The sequence below is a fragment of the Ambystoma mexicanum genome, chromosome 12 (assembly GCF_040938575.1).
Source record: "Ambystoma mexicanum isolate Mex_15411 chromosome 12, UKY_AmexF1_1, whole genome shotgun sequence".
Taxonomy (NCBI): domain Eukaryota; kingdom Metazoa; phylum Chordata; class Amphibia; order Caudata; family Ambystomatidae; genus Ambystoma; species Ambystoma mexicanum.
The window spans coordinates 445,865,008-445,889,151 of NC_090936.1; the positions used below are offsets into that span (position 1 = coordinate 445,865,008).

Consider the following 24,144-nt stretch of genomic DNA (forward strand, 5'->3'; position numbering starts at 1 on the left):
CGTGCCAGGAATGTTCCCTGGTCTATATCAGGATTATTAACAGGATAACAGGTGAAAGATGTATGAGCTCCTAACTTTGATCTTCATCGGTCAGCCAAATGTTGAACACTCCTTTGGCATGGGAACAGTATGGGCCAGTGGGAAAATGATTGTGTGCATGGAGGGGCCCAGGTATACATCATTGAGGTTCGTTTTTTCAAAAGGATATGTCTGGGATGTTTGCTCTGGGTTTCATTGCCCGGCTAAAATGCTTAGTGACCTTGCTAAACTATGGAGGAGCAGGATGCAAAATAGGACTGCATGGATGGAGAGGAAAAGGAAAAGATCGTGGGGCGGGAGCAATCCTGTTGTTTTGGATGGGACACTGTGGAAAGTTGGGACAAAGAGGAGCCACCAGAGACGGCTCAAGGGTATTGTCAATGGAGAATGTTGACAGGTCTCACATGGGTCCTTGATAAAAGGTGGGTACTGGATGATGGGGGTGATTAGTGCAGGACGGTTTGGTAAAAGAAATGCTAGGTTTCATACATGGTTGAAGGGAGCAATGAGCATCTTAGATGTTTTCATTTGGATCAATATTTGGACCCATAGAGGATGTTGGCAGTGTGTATGCAAAGTTATTTGTGACATGTAGCTCTGAGGTGTAGGTTTGATACTTGATAGTGGTTTGACATTGCATGTATAAAGGCTAGGAGAGGGTCAAACAGTTGGGCAATGATGCGTTCATTGGTTATTTGTGATGCTAGGGCAAAGGAGGAAAAAGAAGATTGTTTATAGTATTTTTTTGTTGCCCTTGTGTATGGACTTTTGCCACAGTAACAAGGAATATTATACCTGCATCCCAGAGAATGGACAGAATGGTAAAGTAGAAAATTGTGGAGGGACTTATATTCATTTGGTAAAATGTTAGCTAACATAGTTAACTCATACAGACTTAGGGCTTGTAATGGACATGCTGAGGGGAGATTGTCCGGCTCATGCTACTTATATACATTTGCTCCCACAGAGAACACTTTAATAATCAAAACTACCACAATCAATTTGATTATACAGCCACCACTTCCTAATCTAAAAACTTTGAAATGGCTCATCCTTGATGAGTATACCACCTTGTCAGACCTATATGAAGAATTGTCAACTGACTATCTACACACTGGCTCTGCAAGTAATCCTTTGCTTTTCAATGATAAGCTGGCTGTTACTATGAAGTGGTTTGTGAATCCGACTACTAGCATACAAGCAAGGACAAATTATATGAAGCATAAGTGATCTAATAAAGAATGTAGGCTAGCAAAGGTAGTGCTGAAGAATCATAGGTGTAGAGATTGTTCTAGTATAATACAAAAACAGCTAGATTATACAAAAATAATGGCAGGAAATAAGTATTTTGGAGGGCAGTTTCTCATGGGATGCTGCCACATACTATTGATATGCCGGTTATGTGATACCAATGATGTGCCCATTTTAAGTATGCTATATTCTGTGGATAAGAGAGCGAATGTGCATAAGGTCAGTGGGGTCACCAATGTGGTCCATTGCAAACGATTAGAAAGCTATATGCGACAAAATACACCAGAAACTATGGTATTTACCACAAAAGAAGTACAACCAAAACCAAACTAAAACTTAATAAAGCTCCTTGCTCTGATCGCCTTCCAATAAAGATATTTAGGATTGAGTTAGATGTATGGGTTCCTTTTGTTGACTAAGTTCTTCAGTGACCTTAGTCCAGCTAAAGTAATTCCACAAAGCTGGCTGGGATCAATTATCTTTCCCATCTATAAAAAAAGGGAGACTGTAATGATCCTGCCAATTACAGGTCAATATCACTCTTTGACTCTCACTCAAAACTTTATGCTAGACTTCTAACATCAAGACATGCTGTCATGATTACACCTGGACACCGCAGGGGTTCCAAGAGGGGACACCCACTACCAGTGGACTACCCTGGTTGGAGAATGGAGAAGATCCCGCAGTGTAGCCCCTCTCAGCTCTGGAAAGCAAAACAACCAAAAAAACATGAAATTATCCCAGATTCTGACCTCTCAAGGGATTTGCCATATCACGGGCACCAACTTGGTTGGCCAGGGCTATATAAACCCTGCCCAGCCCAATGCATGTTCTGAATCTAGACTCTGCACCTGCCTTCAGCTGCTCCTGCATTGGAACTTACCTGAACCACGGCACAGCTCCTGCATTGGAACTTAACCTAAACCATGGAATATCCCTCCGGCATCGCACCCAGAGCCTTGTTCCTGGAATCCTGGTATCTGAGAAAAGAAACAAGAGACATCAGCGACGCACGGAAAAAGGGGGTCTTATCTTCACCTCTGCGCCCAATTCCTGGACAGAACTTCCTCTGCGAGCGGGCCTGCAAGAAGAAAGGCAGCATTAAGCCCAGAACTCAAACAGACAAGAATAGCATAACGAGACTGCAAACACATAGAGAACTAAGCCACAAAGCATCACTGTGCATTTAGGCACTGGAACACAGAAGTAAGACATTTTGGACACTTTCTTTTGGGAAGAGGAGGCAGAAGCCAACCACAACGGGACTGGGTGGTTGGCAGCAGTGATGGAACTGGGCTATGCAGCTTCCAGGCATTAATATCTTGCACCACAGTAAGCCACCAGGCTTCAAAGGGTAGGGGGGCTGGGAAGGTAGTGTGTGAGAGTAGATTTTGATGATACCTTTTTGTTTTAAGACAACCAGCTATCTAGGGTTCCGGGACAGGATTTGCCGCGCCACAATCCCTAAAACCCCACTCCTTCAATACTGACTGCGTAAGTGCATACTTGAGTGCAATACATGGTCAGTGTGCGAGTGGTGGGGACAGACATCGGAGAAACCACGGTGCCCCCGCAATACCCTGGCAGGTTAGCGTTACGCTTGAAATGTGGTGGAAGGAGAACAGTATCTTGTCCCCTGCCCAGGTGGGGTTCATGAAGTCTGTATCAACAATAGACCAGTCTTTTAGACTGGTATTGCTGACAAATAAATGTTAACTAGAAGAGTCCCTGAACCCTTGCCCGTCAATTCAATTGCTTCTGTTGATCTTCAGTCAACCTTTGATTCGGTTTCAAGGCATCTTCTTTTGGGCATTATTTGCTATCTAACTGTCCCTGTGTGGTTGATACAAGCATTTCAGCAACTGTATTCTGAAAATGTTATGGTTTGTTGGGTGCCTGATGGTGCCTGTACTTGTCCATTTAACATTACCAGAGGGCTCAGGCAAGGTTGTGTGATGCCCCCTCTGCTATTTTCAATATTCATCACTGAGAATGCTGTTATCCTAAATAGCATTGAAGCTGATGCTACTACACTGGGAGGGAAACATGGGGATGGGGGTACTCCTCTTTGCCGATGACATGGTACTGGTATCTAAAACCCCCAAATAATTAAGATCAATATTTCAAAACTATGATTTGTAACCAAATAAAATGCCCAAATGTCAGGTTATACTGAGATAGCAGAGGGGTGTGCTATGACTATTTGGGTTTAAGAGTATTGCGAGGAACCTGAGGGCGTCCTCACTACTTTTCTCCCTGAAGCCTCCTCTTGTGTTGCCATGGAAAGGCCATCACTCTTGGATCCTGACCCTGGGGGTGGATATGCGAGGGAGGATCACCTGGGTGGAGGAGACTAGGAGTGGGGAGAGGACGCCCTTAGGTGAGACATGGTATCGCCCATTTCCTTTTCATAATGAACCCTCTATCCATCAAGCCTCTGTAGGCTATTGTCAGCCCTTTCACTGTTCTTCCCTCCAAACTTTCACCAAGATACATCAGATCAACACTTGGACCAGGAAGAGACCAACTAGGAAGACACATCTTCATTTTGTTGGGACAAACTCATATCAGCCTCATTTTGTTAATACAGACTTATATTGGCCTCAGCTGTGTAGTCGGACGAGGAGGAGGACAGCACGAGTAAGGCAGAACTACTGTTCTAATGGTGAGCCAGCTAGTCTTTCCTGCACTGATTATGGTGGTGGGAACTTTAAAAACCAACATGCTTTTGGAATGGAGTCAGCTGTGGAGGCAGACGCTGGGAAAGCAACTACGGATCAGCGGTGTGGCAAGCCAAGTGCGCGAAACCTGTTTACAGATGCAGAGTTTATACAGCAGGAAGCGAAGCTAACAAACAATGGAGGCCGGTAGCAGACCTCGTGGGAGAGCGATATGACCGGGTGAAGCCGTCGCAAGAATCCTGAACTGCAGGTGGAGCTTCGCTGCAAAGAGCCACTGGGAGAGAAAGCAAGCTGAGAACCCGTGGGGACAGAGGCCCTCGCACAGATGTAAGCTCCAACCGGTGAGTCTGGCAAACACTGGGCTAGCAGGCAAATATGCGATGAACATTGTTTTGAATCCCGAGCGAAATGAGAACCTGTATTAGTACTTTTGAATACGAACGGAGAAATTACAAGTACCTTTTGAATACCGAACAAACAAAGTGATTATAAGCGCATTTGAATGCTGAACAGAGTAAAAGCAAGTTTTGAGCACTTGTGAGTGGAGGGAAAGAAAGGTGGTGAAATTAGCTAATACCACAAACTGTATTTTGTGAGACACAAGTATTGGCAAAGTCAAGAGAATACCCAGAAGGGGTATGGTATGAGATACAAAGTATTGGGCAAAGCCAAAAGATTTCAAGGAACTGCATGTTATGAGGAAACCTGCATTGGCAAAAGCCAGGAGAATACAAGGTGGAACAAGTGCATGGTGGCCAACCAAGCCACGGTACAGTATCAGAAGAGTGTGACACAGGTGTATGAAATCAAGCCTCACTGTTGAATGGACGCAGTGGCATATTGTTGATGGAAAGCAGCCAAGAAATAGGTATCAGTTGCGTGACCTGTAATGGGTGGACCGTGTGGTCCGACAACTGCACCGATACCGAGTGCCCCCCGTATGGAGAAGCCACTGAAAGTATCCATAAACAAGGATGTGTTTTACAACAACCTCTTATGTGATTTTGAATTTAAGACATTGAACTGCCTATGTGAACTAGTGAAAAGAACCAATATCAAAAGAGCTGGGAATAGTCCCAAGGAACGGTTTGTGAAAAAGCTGGAAGATTTGAACTCTTGGGGAAGGGAACCCCAATGTCTTGTGAACTGCTTTGAACTTGGGGAAGGGGAAGCTGATTACAAGCAAAGAGCTGGAAGAAGCTCTGAACTTTGTTTTGAACACTACTTGTGTTGATGGTGACATCCCTACACATTGTATACAGTTATTTGTGAGGGCAAGTATAGGTTTTGGACACAGACAGACATTTTGATTTGGACTTCCTGACACAAACTATCCTTAGTTTTCTTTATGTAGGGAACTCCCACCTTAGCTAAGGGCAAGTTAGTGCTTACTCCATCCTGCTTTTTAAGTTAATAAAACTTTTGCGAACCAAACTTGAACCTGTTGTCTGTGTATTCTTCATGATGCATTCACAGTATCCAGTACAACTAAATGCATAACTACATCGAAGAATTTGCAACTAGATTGACTAAGAGGGCTATGGCATGTTCCAAACTTCTAATTACTATAGAATCGAGACCGTCTTGCATGCAATGAAGGTGTATAAAATGCAAGCTATTCCACACTTGAACGTACCATGTTCCAAACGTGCAAAATCGTTAATGGTCAAAATGAGATTAGGAATCTTACTGCTGCAGAGTTTTAAAGCTTGAAGGAAGGTAAGTCACTTGGGGTATTGTACATACTATTACAATAAGGTGTTGATCAGAGTCTCTAGTTGAAGACATGTTTTAAAGTTATGTATATTTTAATATCAATGATCTTCGTTATGGTTAAAGAATCTATGTAATGATTGATTAACATATTAAATATGTTATTGTTGTTTTAATTCAGGTTTTTCAAACCTTGATGGCTTTGCCGAAATAAAGTATTAATAATAATTGTATTTTTTTTTATTTGTGATTGGTTTGTCAAAACATTTACAAAAAAGAACAAAAATACTTCATTACACACACAACTTATATATAAATAATGAAAATTACATATATATTGAAAAAGGGAAAAAATCACTTAATAATAACATAATGTTACTTGTGCAAATAACAAAGAAGGGAAAACTAAAAGAAAAACAAAATAAGGTTTTTTTAAACAATTGCACCAAACGTGTGTTTTAGAAATTCCCACACATACATTTTAAAATGATTCTTTAAATGTTGGGATTTCCCATGATTTTACAAATGCAGCAACCACTATCACTTCGGCTGCTGATGTCGGATTCTGCATGCTTTACCACAATTCAGTTAAATCAAATGTATTAGTTGATCTATATGGCTTCATGTCTTGAGGAAAAATGGAAGCCCAAATATATCAGACTAAGAATAACTTCTGATTCTTTTGACTGAAGCAACCATTTACATAGATTGTGTTTTCTTGCACGGGAGAGCACATCATTTTTGTTTTTTGTGGGTTAATCACTAGGGCGTTCTCTTTTGCATAGTTGGTGAATGCTAGCAATAGTCTGCGCATTCCAATCTTTGCTTGATCGAATAGCTAAAAATCATCCGCATAGGACATCCATGAGGTTTGTTTTTTAGTGTAATGAACTTTGGAGGAATTAGTGCAGCTGAGTTAAGGGTCTCGCCAATGTCGGAAACGCACAGATTGAATAGACGGACAGCTAGCACACAGCCTTGTCTTGAGCCTTGCTGTGTTGTAATTCTACGTGAGAGGTTACGAGCTTGATTTAATCGAATATAAATTGTTGTGTCGGAGTATAAGCAAATATTTAAACGCAGAAAGCCTTCGGGGACCCCTCATTTAGATGATTTACACCACAGCCTAGCGCAATCTACCTTCAAATGCTGCAGACAAATCTATTGACGTGACGCAAGTTCTTTTATTTTGAGAGCTCCAGGCTGATTTGTGCAATTCGCTCAGAACCGCTCCACTTATAATAGTGGAGTGACTGCGTTTGGAAGCAGGTTAATCTGCACGTCGTCTTTGCCCCTGTTTTCAGGTGTCCTAACAGAACACTTGCAAAGATCTTACTTTAAACATCTAGAAGAACAATTGATCTGTAGTTCAGCGGGCCTGACCTCCCGCCTCTTATATATGGGAACAATATGCAACAGACTCCAAGAATCAGGAATCACTACCATGTCAATAATGATTGAAAAAAGGATGGATAAAATAATTGACCAAACTAATGGATCTTGTTTCACAATATTTGTAGAGAGGCCATTTGGGCCAGAAGCCCCTGAGGATTTGGCTTTCTTAATGTCAAAATCTCCTCTGAATCTGGTTTAGCCATAGACGGACCAGGTACTAGGGCACCTTGTATCCCATAAAAATCTGTCCTTGCAGAATTATTACTAGAGTACAAGGTCTTGAAATGCGATACACAGGAAGATTCAGAAACAGCATTAATAATAACAAAGGCACAAATAATAGTATTAAGGACTATTAGAGAAAGGAAAGAGACTGACCAGACACAGCGGGCGGATTAATTAAAAGAATGAAAGTTTGAACTTCAACCTCTGCTGGCCTATGAGCTGGAAAGAAAATGATGGTTCCTGATGCAAAATGTTTATGAAAAAGTGGAAACAGAGGCCTATGGATTGCAGACCCATCAGCAGTATATTAATAGGAACGCAGACAACCGTGTAGTGAAGGATAAGAAGGCTATAGTGAAGAACTTTAGATATTTTATGAGGATTGGTATACATTTGAGGGTGTTGGAGATGAGGTGAAGGAATAGCTGGAAGGGCTGGACCTACCGTGACTGGGACATGATGAAACCCAGAGGTTGAATCTCATAACACCAGAGGAGATCAAAACTATGATCCAGGTTATGTCCTGTGATAAAGCTCCAGGAGGGATGCTAGAAAATCTTCAGAGATCTGGCACCCATTCTTGCTAAACATTTCAGTACGATGTTAGTGAGGCCTACCCCGTACCATGGAAGAGGCCCCAATCTCAGTAAACCTAAAAGAAAGGAAAAATCTGTAAGTGGACTTTCCCAGAACTCCCCACCCTAAGCAGTGTGGGAACCGTGCCACCAGGTAGTGGGGTGGTTCACCGCTACTTGACGTGTATTTGTATTTATTAGGTTTATATAGCGCTTTACGCCAAAGTGCTTTACAATGCAACAACAAGAATACATTGTAAACAAGAAGCATAAAATTACAAATACATGAAACAAACCATCAAAAACAGTATAAAAATCAATTGACCAGTTCTAAAGGAGGAATAGATAAGAGGATGAAGAAGGGGAGCTCAGAGCGGGGGAAGAAGATGAGGTAACAAGAGGAGGAAAGGAGGGATGAGAAAGAAAGCGAAGAAGAGGGGAAGTAGGAAGGAGGGAAGAGATCAAGGTGGGAAATAATGGGAGGAGGAGGAGTCAGGGCGGGGGGTGTATGCAGGGATCCCACTAACTCGCTGTCCCCATGAAGACACAGTAACCTACCCTCAGTTATCCCAGTGCCCTTTTCTATGCAGAGAACTCACTGTACCAGAATGAACATTCAAACCCAGACCACTTCTGTATAAAAATGTTCCCTGGACTGAAGCATGGGACATACAATCAGCTGCAGGTTGTTTATGGGCGCTCTATAACGAAAAACAGTAGCGAGTTTGCTGAGCTGAGGGTTCAGTGTTCCTGCCACAGCTGATGCTGCACCCTGCAGTAACGCCACAAAGCTGCTCTAGCTGATAAAACACTTAAGAAAACTTGTGGTTCCAAATGTCATCTATCATTACTCCCTAATATGATCCCTGAGCTCAACTAGTAATATATTGAAAACACTTAAGACCAATTGGGAATTACCGAACCCCAGATAGGGATACAATTCACCATTGATGAGAATCAGTCAGAGTTAGCCTTAGAGACTCCATAGACGGATTGGTCAAAGAGGGTGTAGAAAGGTTCACTCTTTGGCTTTTAGCTGGCGGAAGCAGGTGTGTTTCCGAATGCTTCTTTAATACAAGGGGGATTGCTAGGGGAGAGACATTTTAAAGAAATGTGTGCCTTAGCGCTCCCTTGATGCAGGGGAGACCTCTGCACCAGAGTAACTGAAGAAGACCAGTTCCTAGCATGAGGTAGTATCAGAGGAGAAAACTACTGTCTAGCAGGAGGTAGTATCAGATGCTGGAGAAAGTTGCTGGCTGGCAGGGAGGAGGTGCCAGGGAGGTTGGAGAAAACCACTGCCTGGCAGGAGGCACGACCAAAAAGGCTGGAGAAAACGACAAGAGAAGCCGGTGAAGAAAGCAGCAGCCTGCAAGAAGGCAATGGAAACTGCAAGGCTTGGCAAAAATAATTGTCTGGCCTTGGCTGAAGGTCTTGGAGGAGGTGGCTATGTAAGTGAATTGCAGGGTATTGAAGAAAGCCCAACGGAGCTGAAAAGTCTGGGACTTACCATCAGCATCCCTAAAGGAGTGAGAAGCAGACCCAAGGCAGGAGGGTAACGTCATCATCTGCTTAACATGAATCCAGATTGAGTGTGGGAGCGGAGGACAATGCCCTTTCAGAAATAACATTATCAATGCCATGGAAAGGCCTGGAGAAGCAGCGAAAGGTGAAGAGGAGCCAAAGAAGGCCAACCAATTATATAATGGACTGTAGAGGAGCTTGAGGAGGGTGAGTGTGAGAGCTCTAAATCCTAAAAGGTCAATGTAATCTTGTGAAAGCAGGAAGACCGAAACGGTAGAGGGATTGTGAGTTACCCCTGGAGGGACCTTTACTAGAGAACGGTTGTGTTTGTATTCTTAGAGTAGGTGTGGCCTTCTGAAGACCTATTTGGGAACATTTGTTACCCACTTCTGAAAAACATTCAAGTTTTAGATTAATGGAGCCAGGATACTAAGGATTTATACAAATTGATAGATGGATGTAATAGTGCTGCCCATAAATCCAAATCTACTTGCTTGAGCTCCGGAGTTCGATTAAAGGTATAGCAGGGTTTTCCTTGCCATTGGTCCATTATGGATTCTATTTGTGATCCCCCGAAAGATGATGGTACTTGTATATTGTCAAGAATGGTAGCTGCTTTGCTCAAAGCAGGTAGACCAATGGTTGTACCAAGATGGAGGTTGCCTTCTTTGCCACATAGGTTGGATTGCTTACAGAATGTATGGGATGGAAAATGTACATATTTGCTTCACTCAGACACCTCCTCTTGTATGGGGGAGTGATGGGCCTTGCTGGAAGGGTCATTTGCTGGAACCCTGTTTTCTTTCCATTCTAAGAGCGAGGATCTCTCTAGTCCAAATGAAAGGTATTCTTTAAGCACCGGCTAAACCAACAAACTCCTTCCAAAATGCCTTATTTAAGCATTTACTAAACCCTTCTCAGGCTTGTATTGGGCATAAGAAAATGTAACTGAGCTAGTTGGTGAACATTTTCTAAGCCGTTTACTCCATGCATATCTGATAAATTAACTGCTTGTAGAAATGAAATGGTTATCACTGCTTGGGGACTGGTATTTAAACATGTCAGCTACCTGATAAATGCTTGTGAAATGTAAGCAAGCATGTCTCCTAGTCTAAGGCTAATTTCCAGTGCAGATAGATCTCGTTGAAGGGAAGTCTCCCTTTCGTGGTAGGTTTGTCTAGAAGTGGTTCCCGGTTTTAGGATTGACTGATCAGGTGTTGCAATTATTGAGGCAATACATGTTTACACCCTTGTATACTATGGTAGCATGATCTGGTGAGAATGTGGGCCCTGTGTGTGTGTATGCATGTATGTATGTATGTATGTGTGTGTGTTGACCCAACTTATAGTGGGTCAACACCCACCCAGCCGTGGCCACTTGACTCTCTAGGCACTATTTAGCAGTCACCTAGTCTATCACACGGTGCCCCATAGATCACTCGTATAGCAGCATAGTTCATGGACTTTTGAGACAACACTCAGCAGTACATCTCTTTCTCTCCAGATGGTATTTTCCACCTCGGGAATCCAGATCCATTGACCACGATTCTTCACCTCTTCCAGTTTCGATAACTGGAACTGGTTTATTCATTGCCGGAGGTACGTTCTATCCTGTCAAACAACTCTTTTCTTTATGAATAAATATAATATCCAGGTAACCTAATAGGTCCCCTTTCCCTGTACACACTGCTATGGACGCCTCGTTCAACAGGCTGCACTCATTAGTCCCAAGTTCACTGCTGACATGACCAAGTTAGGCCCTTTGCTCGCAGCTCTTTTTTCACAGTTAATGAAACTGTGCGGGCACCCTTCCCTGACGCACGCCTTTTTCAATTTGTCATCTGTCCTCTTAGGCATCCACACCTTTTGGGTCAACATCAAATAACGTCCTGATGACAGTTTGGACCCTTCATCTGCTTAAAGTTAAATCTCAATGAAGGCTGACTCAGTCCCGAACCAGAAACACGACTATGTGTCGACAACAATAATATACTACTATGCCAAAAGTAGTATTTGAATGTGCACAAAAATTTAATATGCTACTAACCCTCACTTAACTGTGGAGTAAAAACATTTTGTATTTTGTTTGTTTGCCCGTCAGGGCTCACATGTGTTTTTTAAGTTTCATTTGTGTATTTGTGAACCTACCCATTTTAGATGTGTCTACACTCATGAATAAATTAATATTTCTTCCTCAAATAATTCTCCATTCTGTGACCATTAACAGCTAGTATTTATACAAACTAGCTAACTTATCCTTTGGCCTACCTATTTCTGCACAGTGAACAGGGGTAGCTATTGACTCATTTCTTTGTTTTCCTTCATGTCAATTGCCTTTCCGAGTCAAGCCCCCCTTTAACAAAAAAAAAGGCCACAATTTTGCCCTATTTTGACCCCATATAGATGAACAGTACAGGCACCTTTTAATAAACAACAATTTCCGTAATTTTATGTTTAATAACAGTCTATGGTGAGATGTCTGGAAGTGTTCCAGTTTGTTCCCTCATTGTTGTTACCTGGCCGATGGTGCATGGACTGTTATGAGCACGGAGGAATTGGGCAACTGTTCCTTTAAGGAACGGGACTTTAAAAAACGTGTGAAAACGCAAAGCATTGCGAAGTGTCTCAAAGTGTTCCAGTGTGTTCCGTTGTGACCGAGAGAAAGCCAGTGGTCTCACCACCTTGCAGTATTGCAACAATGCACCAGGTGGGAAACGCTGCAGTGGTTTGGAAACCAGCAAAAGGACATTTATTTTTATACTGATTTTGTTTAGAATTTGCTGTGACCCTTGTGAAATGTGATATTTATTTTCTTTTCTTTTTTTTCTCGAAAATACTTGATCTTAATGGTGATATCGAGATGATAAAAATTAAAACAATATTTTAAAATGTGATGCCCGCCACCCAAACAAAATACCAATTGCAAATTGCAGTGAGATCTACCTGCAACCGTGTTTTACCTGTTAGTGAGGAAATAAAAAGATTAACAAAAGCAAATTACAAACGAAGGGGACGGCAGTAGGTGTTATACAAACAGTTTGGGGTAAAAGGAGGAGAGGCACAAGAAAAATTGACAGCATTTCTAAAACCAATAATGAAACATACTGACTTTTCCATAATCACTAGCATGGCTGCAGTAAGTATAACAATGACTGATACGCAAGCGCTCATTGAAACTTCTGATTTCGAACTGTAGGGAAAGCATGGTATCAGAAGTATGGCACTGACACAATGGATATAGATATTACCCAATCTGATCGTTTCGAATTGATCATATGGTACATCTAGCCAAATTCGGACAGTATGAAACGATCAAATTGGGTAATCACTACCAAACATGGAGAACAGGGGTTGCAGGGGTTTCCCCTGGTCCCCATGTTTGGTAGTGATGGCCTTTGGGGGTAGCAGGGGTATCCTCCGCTTGCGATGGTTCAGAGGCGGGGAAGGGGGTCAGAAAAAGAAGAAAAGCAGACCCTGACGCATCTAATTCGACCCACGTAGGAGGGATGGAACAGATGCCGCAGGGTCAGAGGAAAAACTGACTTCAAAAAGGTAAGTAGGGGTGGGTTGGGGTTGTATTGGGGGCTGTGGGGGGTTAAGGTTTTAGCAAATTTGGCTGGCAAAATTGTCTTCGCTGCAAAATTGACCAGAGTCAATTCAGCCGCGAATAATTCTGCCATGGCCAAATCATATACATCCTGGATACAATTTGTAAAACCTTTATTGAAAATGTTGAGGTCGGAGAAACTCCTAATTTGCCCTATAACTAAATGGGAGTAGTCTTGACCATCAAACGATAAACAAAACCATCCTAGTGGAGTCTGTCAAAGCAAAATGGCCTATGCTAACAAAACCTAATGCCTGCCCTATCTCTTGTACAAAATGTGTAAAAAGGAGAAATGTATGCAAAGGAAAAATCAGTTTTCAAAAGAATAAAGGTAGTTGAACCAACTCTCCTCCCCACATTAAACCTCACGGAGTAAGGCTATCCTCGTAGGCAGGGTGACACACTCTGGCTCGCTTTCTGATACTCAGTTCCAAACCATGGATTGTGGCCCACCACGTTAAAGTCTCTTTCTTGACTTTCATAATTGAATTCCAACCTTTGCCGGGCTCATACCTCTCATGTCACAGTTCAACACAAACTTGCCGGGGGCTCCCTTCCCCAAGCTTATTGTACTTTGGGTCTCCCTCAATTGAGCTCGGACCCCTTTAGGATGTCAAAGACTTTCGAATATGCGTGGCTCTTTCAGACCACCGAAGGTCCACTTCGACTCAGTTTGTTTGTTCGTTCGCTTTATAACTTTAAACAATGTACCTTTCACAGAGACTTTCAAATGGGCTACTTTCTTTCACCAGACCACTCTGTTACTTAGTATCGCTCATCTCATAGCTGCCTTTTACTTCAAAGTTCATTCACAGGTCTGCCTTTCTTCGCGTCTCAACCACACGCGTGCAGCCGTGACTTTTGATATAATGTTGCTACTTCATTTGCTTTAACACACATTGGTCTCTCAGGTCGCTTGCCAACTCACCGGCTCTGTGCGCCTCTTTCTTGTTTTGCTATTTCCAGTTCATGAGTCAAGGTTAGTACCACAGGCTTGGCCTCGCCTCCCCAACTCTGCGTTTCACCAGGGAGTGTCACTGGCGTCCTTGAAACACAAGTCAATCTTCACTTGTGGGATCGGGCCTTCTCCACGTGTCTTTCAGTCTGTCAGAGGCAACGTCCTCCAGTAGGGAACGTTTGGGGTTTTCAACCACCTGCTCTCGTCCCTTGGTCCATTGCTGTGCTCCAGAAGGTGTGCCTTCCTCCCGGAAGTTCTGCTCGTACTCGTGTTCCACCTTGCTCAGAGTTTGTCTTTAGGTGTTGCCTTTTATTCGTGTGAGGAGACCTAACTGGTATCAGGTGTATGTAGTTAGTGTAAAGTGCCTGACTTTACCTGATCCAATTAACGGGACATGTCCAGTACGATGTGAGAGAGTTAGTCTGGTTGCTCTGTCACCCTCTTCCTCGGCCCAGTTTTTGTGTAAAAGGGGGCGGGGGTTGGAACTATGGAAAATCCTACCAAATAGGATGGGGTAGATGAACAAAAGAGGGGGTAATACCACATCTCACTATCGGCTGTCTCACCCCCACTCCCTGAAGACCCCTCACCCAGGTGATCCTCCCGCACTGGTCCACTCCCAGGATCTGGATCCAAAGGAGATTGCTCTTCCCTGGCCACCCGAAGGAGAGATCCCTGGGGACTAGCGGGTGAGACACCCCCTGGTTTCTCACAGAACCTATAGATAATGATTCACTATTTAATATGTTCCTCAGCGTATGAAGTGAAACAACCAGAATGATAACAATAGAGCAGAAAGAGCCAGCATCTGAAATAGAGGGTACTGTAATTCCCCTTACTTACTTGGCTAGATCGCTGTACTTGGCAAAAATAGAAGCCAACGCCTATGCGTCTTCTCCAGTACATGAAATCTCATTTTCATTATCAGAATCATCTGATGAGGAAGAATGTAAAGACCTGGAATATTTAAGAATTTTAAAAGCATTATTCACCCTTTGCAATACCATGTACAAAGAGCAACAAATACTTAGAGGACCTAACCAAATTGGTTGACGTAGTTCTAACTAATGAAAATTGCATTAATAATGCAGGGGCATAAGGTGTGAAATATATAGGGGAACGAAGTAAAGAGCGCCAGACGAGAAGTAGTTCTGTTGAACACTGTAAAACTTCACTTCATGAAAATGACTCAATCCTAACGCTGTACAAGGATATATATCGATATCCCATGTAGATACAGCTCAAGTTAGGAGTAAGAGAATCATCAAGGGACCCCAGCAATTTAAAGGGAAGAAAGGCTCCGCTAAAAAGAAACATCTTAAACCGAAACCCAGTACAAAGTGTCCTAAATCTGCACAATCACTAGCAGAAATATCTCCTATGAATGTGAGATGCCAAGAATCAGAAATGGGGTTTAAATTGATCCAACAGGATGGACAAAATAAGAAGCAAACCAATAAAAGGGAAAACAAAATAAACAGGGTCCCCCTAGAAGCCTGGCTAATAAATAAGCCTTTATTTTCTGTCTATATTAATCAAGAGAGGAAGGGTCGAGAGAAGCTGGTACATCATGAACAACATAAACATGTAGTACATGAAGAAAATTCTATCAATTATGAGGAGTATAAAGATATGGAGCCGTCACTGATGAAATCCAATAGACCCCAAATCAAGGGGGTTGATATAAGAAACATATTTAAAAACAAAGGTCAGAACACGAAAGATTAAAATCACAGACTGTTATGCCACATCAAACAACCCATTTCTAAACAGAGCGAATGTGCCGGAACTGCTACACCAACTTCCCCAATTGGAAATGAGATCTACAAGTGGCATACCATTAGTTGCGATACCTAAATGGCTGTAGAATCTAATTGGGCTGTAATCCATTTAGTGACTACTATCATCATGGAATTCTTGTTATCTTGTACCAGTAATTTTCTGGAGAAAGGCTATGAGTTCAAAAGATTAGGGGAGTTTGAGACAAAACCATTAAACGGATCAATAAATCTAAGAAAATAGAGCCTAAAGTTATGGGTGTTGAAATTGACACTTTGGTCCAACAGATTTTTACTGCTTTAAAATTGAATACAAATACATCAACCTCGTATGGATATATATTAGATTCAGAAGGGTCATTACAAATCTTATTGACTGGAGGAATTATTAGATCATCAGATGTCAATTATAACATGGAACACTAGACGATTTTGTTCTTTTACTACTAATCCTGTAGGGCTATGTATATTGGGTGCAGATGTATTTGCGCTTCAAAAAAACTTGGGTAATACATGATTTTGTGCTTGGTGATTACGAGATAGTTCAGAAAATGGCAGACCGAAACCTGAGTGGAAGACCCACTGGAGGCCTGATGTTGGGTGCAAGAAATGACTTCTCATTGACAGAGTATATCATATTGCATAAGAGTTTTCATATATTGGCTGCCACAATAGAATTGAATGTGTACAATCCCCCTGGTAATAGGCTCACTAGAGAGATCACTGAGGAGGCAGAGATCATTTTAAATGCTCGGACGATGAAAAATCCTAAAGCTTGGTTTATAATATTGGAGGACTTAAATGATCAGAGATTTGGCAAAAGGTCAAAGGAAGAGCTTGTTGATCTTCCAATAGTGACAAATCAATGTGGAGCCAAGATAATTGGCTACATTGATGATGAACTCCCAAAATTAGATCTGAGGATGTTTTTTATTAACGCCAATTGCCGGCTGCCATTGTATTCGAGTGATGATGTCTGGTGCTACATTCCTTATACTTGTTCCAATGGATTATATTTTACTTGGATTGATGATATCTTATACTCGGAGCCTATGTTTGAGCTAATTAGAAATCTCCAGATTATTCCAACAACTGTGAGTGACTATGTGGTTAAGAAATGTACACTTAAAAATAATAAAGTAAAACAAAAAATGACTGGTAATGCCACAGTAAATGGATCAGGCAATAGAATTTGATGGAGAGAATCAAATATAGAGAAATGTAATATATATTTCTATAATGCCTTTTGGGATGATTCCACAGTTCGGTGCTTTGGAATATCAGAGTTTGAGAACCCTTTAACGGTGGCAAAGCATTATATAGATGAAAAACAAAAAAGGTATTCTCTAAGGGCGACACAGAATGACAAAATGTTTGATATAAAGATTGCTGAGAAAAAATGTAAGTTAAATAAAGACATAAAAAGGATGAAGGTGGAAAGTTGTGTCCTAGTTTAACAAAACTCAGTGATCGCTAACCTTAAAACTAGTTACAAAAATGTTGGGAAACGACAGAAGGGTTCAGATTCAACAAAACTGTGTTTTTTTTAGTGTTCAATACGTTGCACAACACTGACTCACTATTATTTTGGAATTTATATAAACATTATACCTCAGTTAGCACTGGGAAAATAGAAATTAATTGTATATCAGAGACGGCTTTGAGAGCACATATTGGAATGCTATATAATAAAGATTGCAATGCTTTAAACACCACAGACAGAAAATCTCCCTATATATGTTTTACAGGGGTTTAACAGCATTCAAGATAAGATCTAGAACGGTTGATTGAAAAAATAAAACCCTCTATGGCGATAAGATCTAGAACGGTTGATTGAAAAAATAAAACCCTCTATGGCCCCTGGCCCAGATGGAATACCCAACCTGGTATAAAAAAATGATCCTGAAAATTGGGCGGCTGTTCTAGAAAAATAGTTTTTAACCATTTAAATAACTGATATTATCCCTATAAACTGGAAGTCCTCCATACTAATCCTGAAATTTAAAAAGGGATCAAGAGAAAACCTATTGAACTACAGCTATTAGCAAAGACCAATGTATTTTCAAAACTTTTTTCACAATTACTTTTACAAGAGCTAAACGTATGGATAAAGAAAAATAAACTTTTTACAAATCAACAATCTGGGTTCTGGAAAGGCATTGGCACACTACAATTTGTGGACACTGTTATATTTAATTCGAACCAACTTGAAGAACAAAGAAGGTTCGCTCTATATTTGTTTTGTAAGTGCCCTTTGATACATTTGACCTTAATATACTGTAGGGCAAGTTGAGAGAGTGGACGCTAAATCCAAATGTATTTCCTTTTTTATAAAGGAATTGTATTCAGAGACAGTGGTTCAATTAAGACTTAATAACGAGGGTGGTTTAAGTGAAAAAATTAAAATCAATTATTCCTGAAACAAGGCTGTCTTTTAGCTACTAATCTGGAAAAGTTCTATGCTGCAGATTTAGGAAAGACATTGGGTATGTGTCATAAATTTCCTCTTAGAGTTGGGAGCCAACATATATCGTTGCTCGCCTATGCAGATGATATGTTACTAATGGACAGAAACCAGATTGGACTGCAACAAAGTATAAATGCCCTTTAGAAATATTCAATGGAAAATTGCCTCATTATCAACCATCAAAAAATGTACCAAATTTGTGTGGAAGATATTAGAAAAGAAGGTTGAGGTTGTCCGTTCATATATCTATTTGGGTATGTATATCACTATTGTCACTAATACAATGAGACCAGAGGATGTAGAATAAAATAGTCTGAAGGTGGACAAAAAGATGAATGCCTGTCGCAATTTTGTGAAATATAAAGGTGGTTCTCAATAGAGGGGTTAGTGAAATTGTACAAAACAAGTTTGGTACTCAGCCTTTTATATGGCCTGGAGATTTATACGAAGATGGAAACTAGATGGGTTAGAAAACTGGCGGTGAGACTCTAGCGAAGGGTATCGGGATTATCAAATTCAACTGCGATAGAAGCTATTATCTGTGAATTGGGGCTAACATCTTTGAGCGCATTAAAAAGGATTTTGATGGTTATTTTCTATGTTCAAATGTTGGCTTAGTAAAAAAACACAATCTATGTTCTCAAATCTAGTTGTATTTTTACTATTGTAACAGAATGGATAAACCCCCTATATTAAGACTTATTGAATTGGTCAGTTGATAATCACACTAAATGTGAATTAGAAATCGGACACTCTGACCTGCAACTGCTCTTAAAATAAGCATGTTAGGAGTTTACATTCATACAACCAAGTAGAAGTAGTGTTACTACCCACAGTATGGACACATGGACCACATTATATTTGAAGGGTTACTAATGTTCATATCTGATGTTTTATTGTCTTGTTTATATATTTTTTGCACACACTGAAAATGTTTGTAAGTGAATGTCTGTTGTAATCATTTGCTATATGTGCTTTATATAGTTCAGGAGTTTTCCTGCACACACTGTTTTTGGGCTGTTGAATATACATTAGATATAGAAGCAAGAGAGTCTTTTATTGCATCCTTCAACATGTGTGTTTTTTGTCTTTTTGTCACTACATGTTATGACTCTCGGATTTGAGAAATAATATTGAATAAAGAGAACGAAGAAGGTGGGCAAATAAGAAACCCCCTCAACATTTGATTTTACAAAAGCTGAATAGATGATGCTTTTTTGTGTTTCTGAGTTGGGAATTATACAAACATTCACTGTTAACTCTGATCAAATGAATACACATTCTGTGCACGAAAAATATGTCTATTAGGACACCCTTTTGTAAATGGTCAAATTTAGTTGATCTTCTGAAACAATATTCTCCTAATGTTTTGGAAGAATGGAAAAAGGATGTTTATTGTTTGATGAAATTGGTTTTGTTTTGGAAAACGATATGAACATTGCATTAGTGGAAAAACAGATAAATGAAATTGGTGAAAATTTGGGACAGAAATAATGTTAATCCTAGGCAACCATAGAAAGTTTGTACTTTGTTAAACAAAGCTTTCCTGTGAATGTACCTTGCACCTATCTAAGGAACTTCTATAATGGAAAGGCGAGTAGATTCATAATGCAAGTATGGTTAGAACCTCTACTTACGATGTTAAGATTAGGTGCGTGGAAGAAAATCCTGTATCAGGAATGTCTATGCCGAATTTGCTATGAAGAGGTGGAAATCCCTAGACACCTTTTTAAGACTGTTGCAAATTATATGATCTACATATCAAAGGTTACCATAACTTGCGCTATAAACTGGAGAACCTTCTATTCAGATCAATCATGGAGTCTTTTATACTCGGGGAAACAACACAACCTTGAATTATACTTTGTATCATATTTGGTTGGAAATTGAGAAATATTTGGAGAAAGTATGATTTATGAGGTACTTTAAAGATGTTGTCACCTTTTTATAATATTGTAGATTTTAATTCGCTATGAAAGATTTCATTAGTCTGCAGTGTTTAAAGCTAGAAGAGTTGAAGTAATAGGAGATTTTGTATGAAGTATGGGTTTAAATGTGTGCATTTTATGAAATTGTATTGATTATCTGTAATAGTGTTAAAAGGTTTATTTAAACATAAAAGACAAAAATGTAATCTTCTGTTTGAAGATAATGAAGATATTGAAAAATTAGACTGTTCAGCATCAGAGTAAAGCTCAGTATGTCAATATCTCAATGTTGTTTTTCTAGCAAGTTGAGCCGCAGCAACGTGTTAACGTCTCCTTTTTCATTTGTGACCCATGCAAAATATTTTGCCAGCATCAAGTGGAGGTAAGCAGCATGGTTTGAAATTGAGGTAGTGGGTATTTAATGTGTTTTCTTTTCAGTTGTTGAGGATGCATACATGCATGCCTGAACTAGACTGGATGTAGCACTCCTTAAGAGTAGCCTCTATAGTGTGCGACTCACTCTGAGATTTTACCATATACATTCCAAATGTTACTAACTGTTGTATTTAGTTGTAGGACAACAAAGAGTGTTTGAGGTGCATAAATGTATCAAATCTATATTGATGCAACACATTGTGTTTTACCCTTGACAGCAGATAATTGGGTTGTTCATTCTTGCTTAAAATAAAACCTCATTTAAATAAGTGTACCTCATATGAAGACCCAAGGAGGCGGAGGGAGGGATTTCAATTCACAAAAATGCTAGCGGTAGAGGAAGTGACATCACAAGCCAGATTGCACTACAGGAATTGCTGTCACATGACTTTTGTCCCCTGATGTCATAGGTTTTCAGTGAAATTGTGGATGCAAAAAATGTGTTGACTAAAATAAATGTTACTAAAACAGACAAAAGACTATCTAAGTTAACCAACTTTTTAGGAGAATGCTGCCTTGATATGAGTGGGTTTGGGATATCACGGGGGTATACCTAGAAAAACCACCATAGACTAGGGAAACTTCCTTCATATGCTAGTACAACCCCACATGACCAGTTGCTGCCATTGTATGCCAATTTTAGCCTCACATTTCCTGTATGGATGCTAAAAAACAAACTTGTCCAGGGTGTTGCCATAATATGCCAGTTGTAGCCTTCCATGCATGGGGCATACCACTAATGGCTGCTACAAACTCAAATGCCAGGTACAGCCTGACCTATCTGTGTGCAGTCATCAAATACAAGTGCAGGCTAAAATGCCACTGTATCGCCACTTTATGGATCATATACCTGTTACAGTCATGATATGCATGGTACAGCCATGCATTATCATTTGCTGCCTTCAAATTCTAAGTGCAGCCTCAAATGCTCCAGAAACACAATTCAATGCCAGTTAATAATCATAATAATAATTGTTCTTTTATAACACGCTTAATACCAGAGACCAGTTTCTAAGCGCGAGACCGGATTAGAACCTGTGTCGCTATGCGTTGTCTTGCTTCCAAGACAAACGCGTTGCCCCAGAGCTATTCTCCAGGTAGATGCATCATATGCTTGGGATAGTCACAATATGCAAGGTGAAAACTTCCGAATCCATTTGGTGCTGTCGTAAGATAAAATCAGCCTTAAAAGTTGCAGTAATGCCTTCCACTCGAACTCGATCTGCAGGGCATAGTCTGCATATTTCCAGTACAGTCTCAAAGCTCCAATTACTGTCATCATTTTGCCAAATGCTGCCTCAAATGTCTCAGTAATATCATCCAACATTAGTCCCTACCTTTTTTGTACAGTAGAGTCACCTTCTGTAATGTGCAGCCTCCTGTGGCCCAGTTTTAACTATCATATGCCAAGCCCTAGCACCCCTTTCCCTTATTTCTGCCTGCTTGGCCCCTGCTGGCACTTATGCCAAGCCTCCAAGGCTCCCTAAACCAACATGCAGTGTTTCTGCTTCAGGAGCAGTGGGTCTGCAGTTCCTCTTTTTTATTTTCCGGCACGCCTCTTCCCACATGCAGCACCTCCGTATGTTCCTGCTGACGTGCTACTGGTAGAAATAAAAGTTAACATTGGTCTCCATCCATCAGTCCTATAGCAGCCAATATGAGGCTATTTAAGGGGCTTTGAAAGGGGAAAAACTAGTAGGAACTTAAAAAAGTGAATAGAATTTTCATCAGAGCCCCGTTTGCATTCCCTGAAATAAGGGTCACTGAGGCACTGCCAGAGTTTGCAGAAGCGTCACCACGGGAAAGCACTGGTACCATGCCTTGGTACCTCCCTTCAAATGACCTGCTTGGGTGGAATGCTCATCATAAAATCACTGTGCCTAAAAAACATTAGAATGTGAAAATGCTGAACGTTTTGCTCCGCATTTCACCACAAGTATATATGGTGTGGGCGGGTTAAGGTAATAAAATAGGTATGCAGAGTATGGGGGAGATGCCAGGGTTCCCCACCCCAATATACTTGCAGTGAAATGAAAAAAAAATCGACATTTTCATATTAGAATGTATTTTTCCGCAGTGGTGACATAGATCTGAGGAATGTCTCCTGCATCTACCAGTCAATCGATTTTGAAAAAAAAACATTGATTACATATGGTATCCCCAGCTGGTAAGTAGCCGTATCCCTTGTGCTCATAAGAGATACCAGTCTTCTACCTGCATCCTGTAACATTCCACTCTTCCGTTGTAATCTTTTGTACTGCAATACAAGACTTTAACCACACTTCCTTTTATGTCTTCTTTTAAAATAACAGATTTGGGGTTTGTTTCCGAGCTGCTCTAATGATTGCATAAGACACAGGGTAACAGTCATCTGCCCTACATCGCCACCTATTTCCACAACTACTCCAGGTGAGCTAGTGACCCATAGTATGCTTTTATTCCAAATGTGTGATAGTTTGAAGTGGGGATAGCAAACTAAGTTCTGACCTTTTTGTTTTTCTTCCATTTCTGTTGTGCATGTTGCCTTTTGCAATATAGGAGCCTAGCTACTCACTTAGAAATGAGCAATCAGATTGCTGTGGATTATTTTCTGCATGGCCGATCCCAGTCTTACCTTACTTATCAGGGGATACTACTTTGGCTGGTACTGCGAGAAAGTAAACCGCAAAACCTGACATTCCAGTCAGTTATTCAAATTCTGAATTGCTATAGAGGTGTTCTCCCATGCCTGTTTCATGCTGCTCATTGAAGGAGGATCAGGATGTTCTGAGCAAGCTTCACAAAGCAGAGAACTCTGATATAATAAAATGAGAACATGCAGTGCTCTGATTATTCTTCCAAAGTGATAATGACCAAATATCGATATCACATACTGGCCTTGCCATTTTGAGACAACTTCTGCATTAATATACCCCATTGACGATTCACTGATATTGTTGCAGATAACCGTAATTGTCCGACACACTATTGCTGCACTCCACCATTTCCTGCTTCCTTTTGCATCTAGCCACACATGATCACTGCTAACTCTGCTAACCTGAGGTCATGCTCCTTACTCCAATGCCTTCCAAATAAACTGTCAGTGTTGTCCCCGATAGACCGTTCTTCATTTCTTGCATCAAGCCCACCAGTTTGTGTCCTCTGGCCAGTCCATTGTTACTCTTCTAAGCTACTAGTCACCTCTTGGGGACTTTCCTTCTCCTTGCTCCCCACCACGTCCCCTATGATACCTGCCCCTGACTAGTAAGGGTTACATGTGTTAATATCCCCGCAAAAATATTGTGATACAAAAATATCGCCATATTTTTGCGGCAATATTGACCCATGGACCCTGCGGGAGACACCCCTGCATTATTTTAAAATGTGTGGGGGACAACCCCCGCGCCCACAAAATATCCTCCCCAATAATATCACCTATGGCGAGACAAACGTCCATATGTATGGCAATATTTTTGGTGGGGATATTTTGTAGGGATACCACGAATAAGCACACTTGTATTGGAGGTCTCCAAGTACCACCAATAACCCACATGCTACTCACCAATCGATGTCTCCACCCATGGTGTCTTGC

General features: G+C 40.9%; 1 protein-coding gene across 2 annotated transcripts in view; it reads left to right on the forward strand.

The window, feature by feature from the left end:
• The window catches only part of IL17RA (interleukin 17 receptor A), a 395,542-nt gene that overhangs the window by 305,832 nt on the left and 65,566 nt on the right, over nucleotides 1–24,144 (forward strand). For both annotated transcript variants that reach the window (XM_069628649.1, XM_069628650.1), the window contains 2 exons: nucleotides 20,440–20,520; nucleotides 22,886–22,982. In XM_069628649.1, the coding sequence (XP_069484750.1) occupies nucleotides 20,440–20,520; nucleotides 22,886–22,982 (178 nt within the window). The remainder of the gene's footprint in view (nucleotides 1–20,439; nucleotides 20,521–22,885; nucleotides 22,983–24,144) is intronic.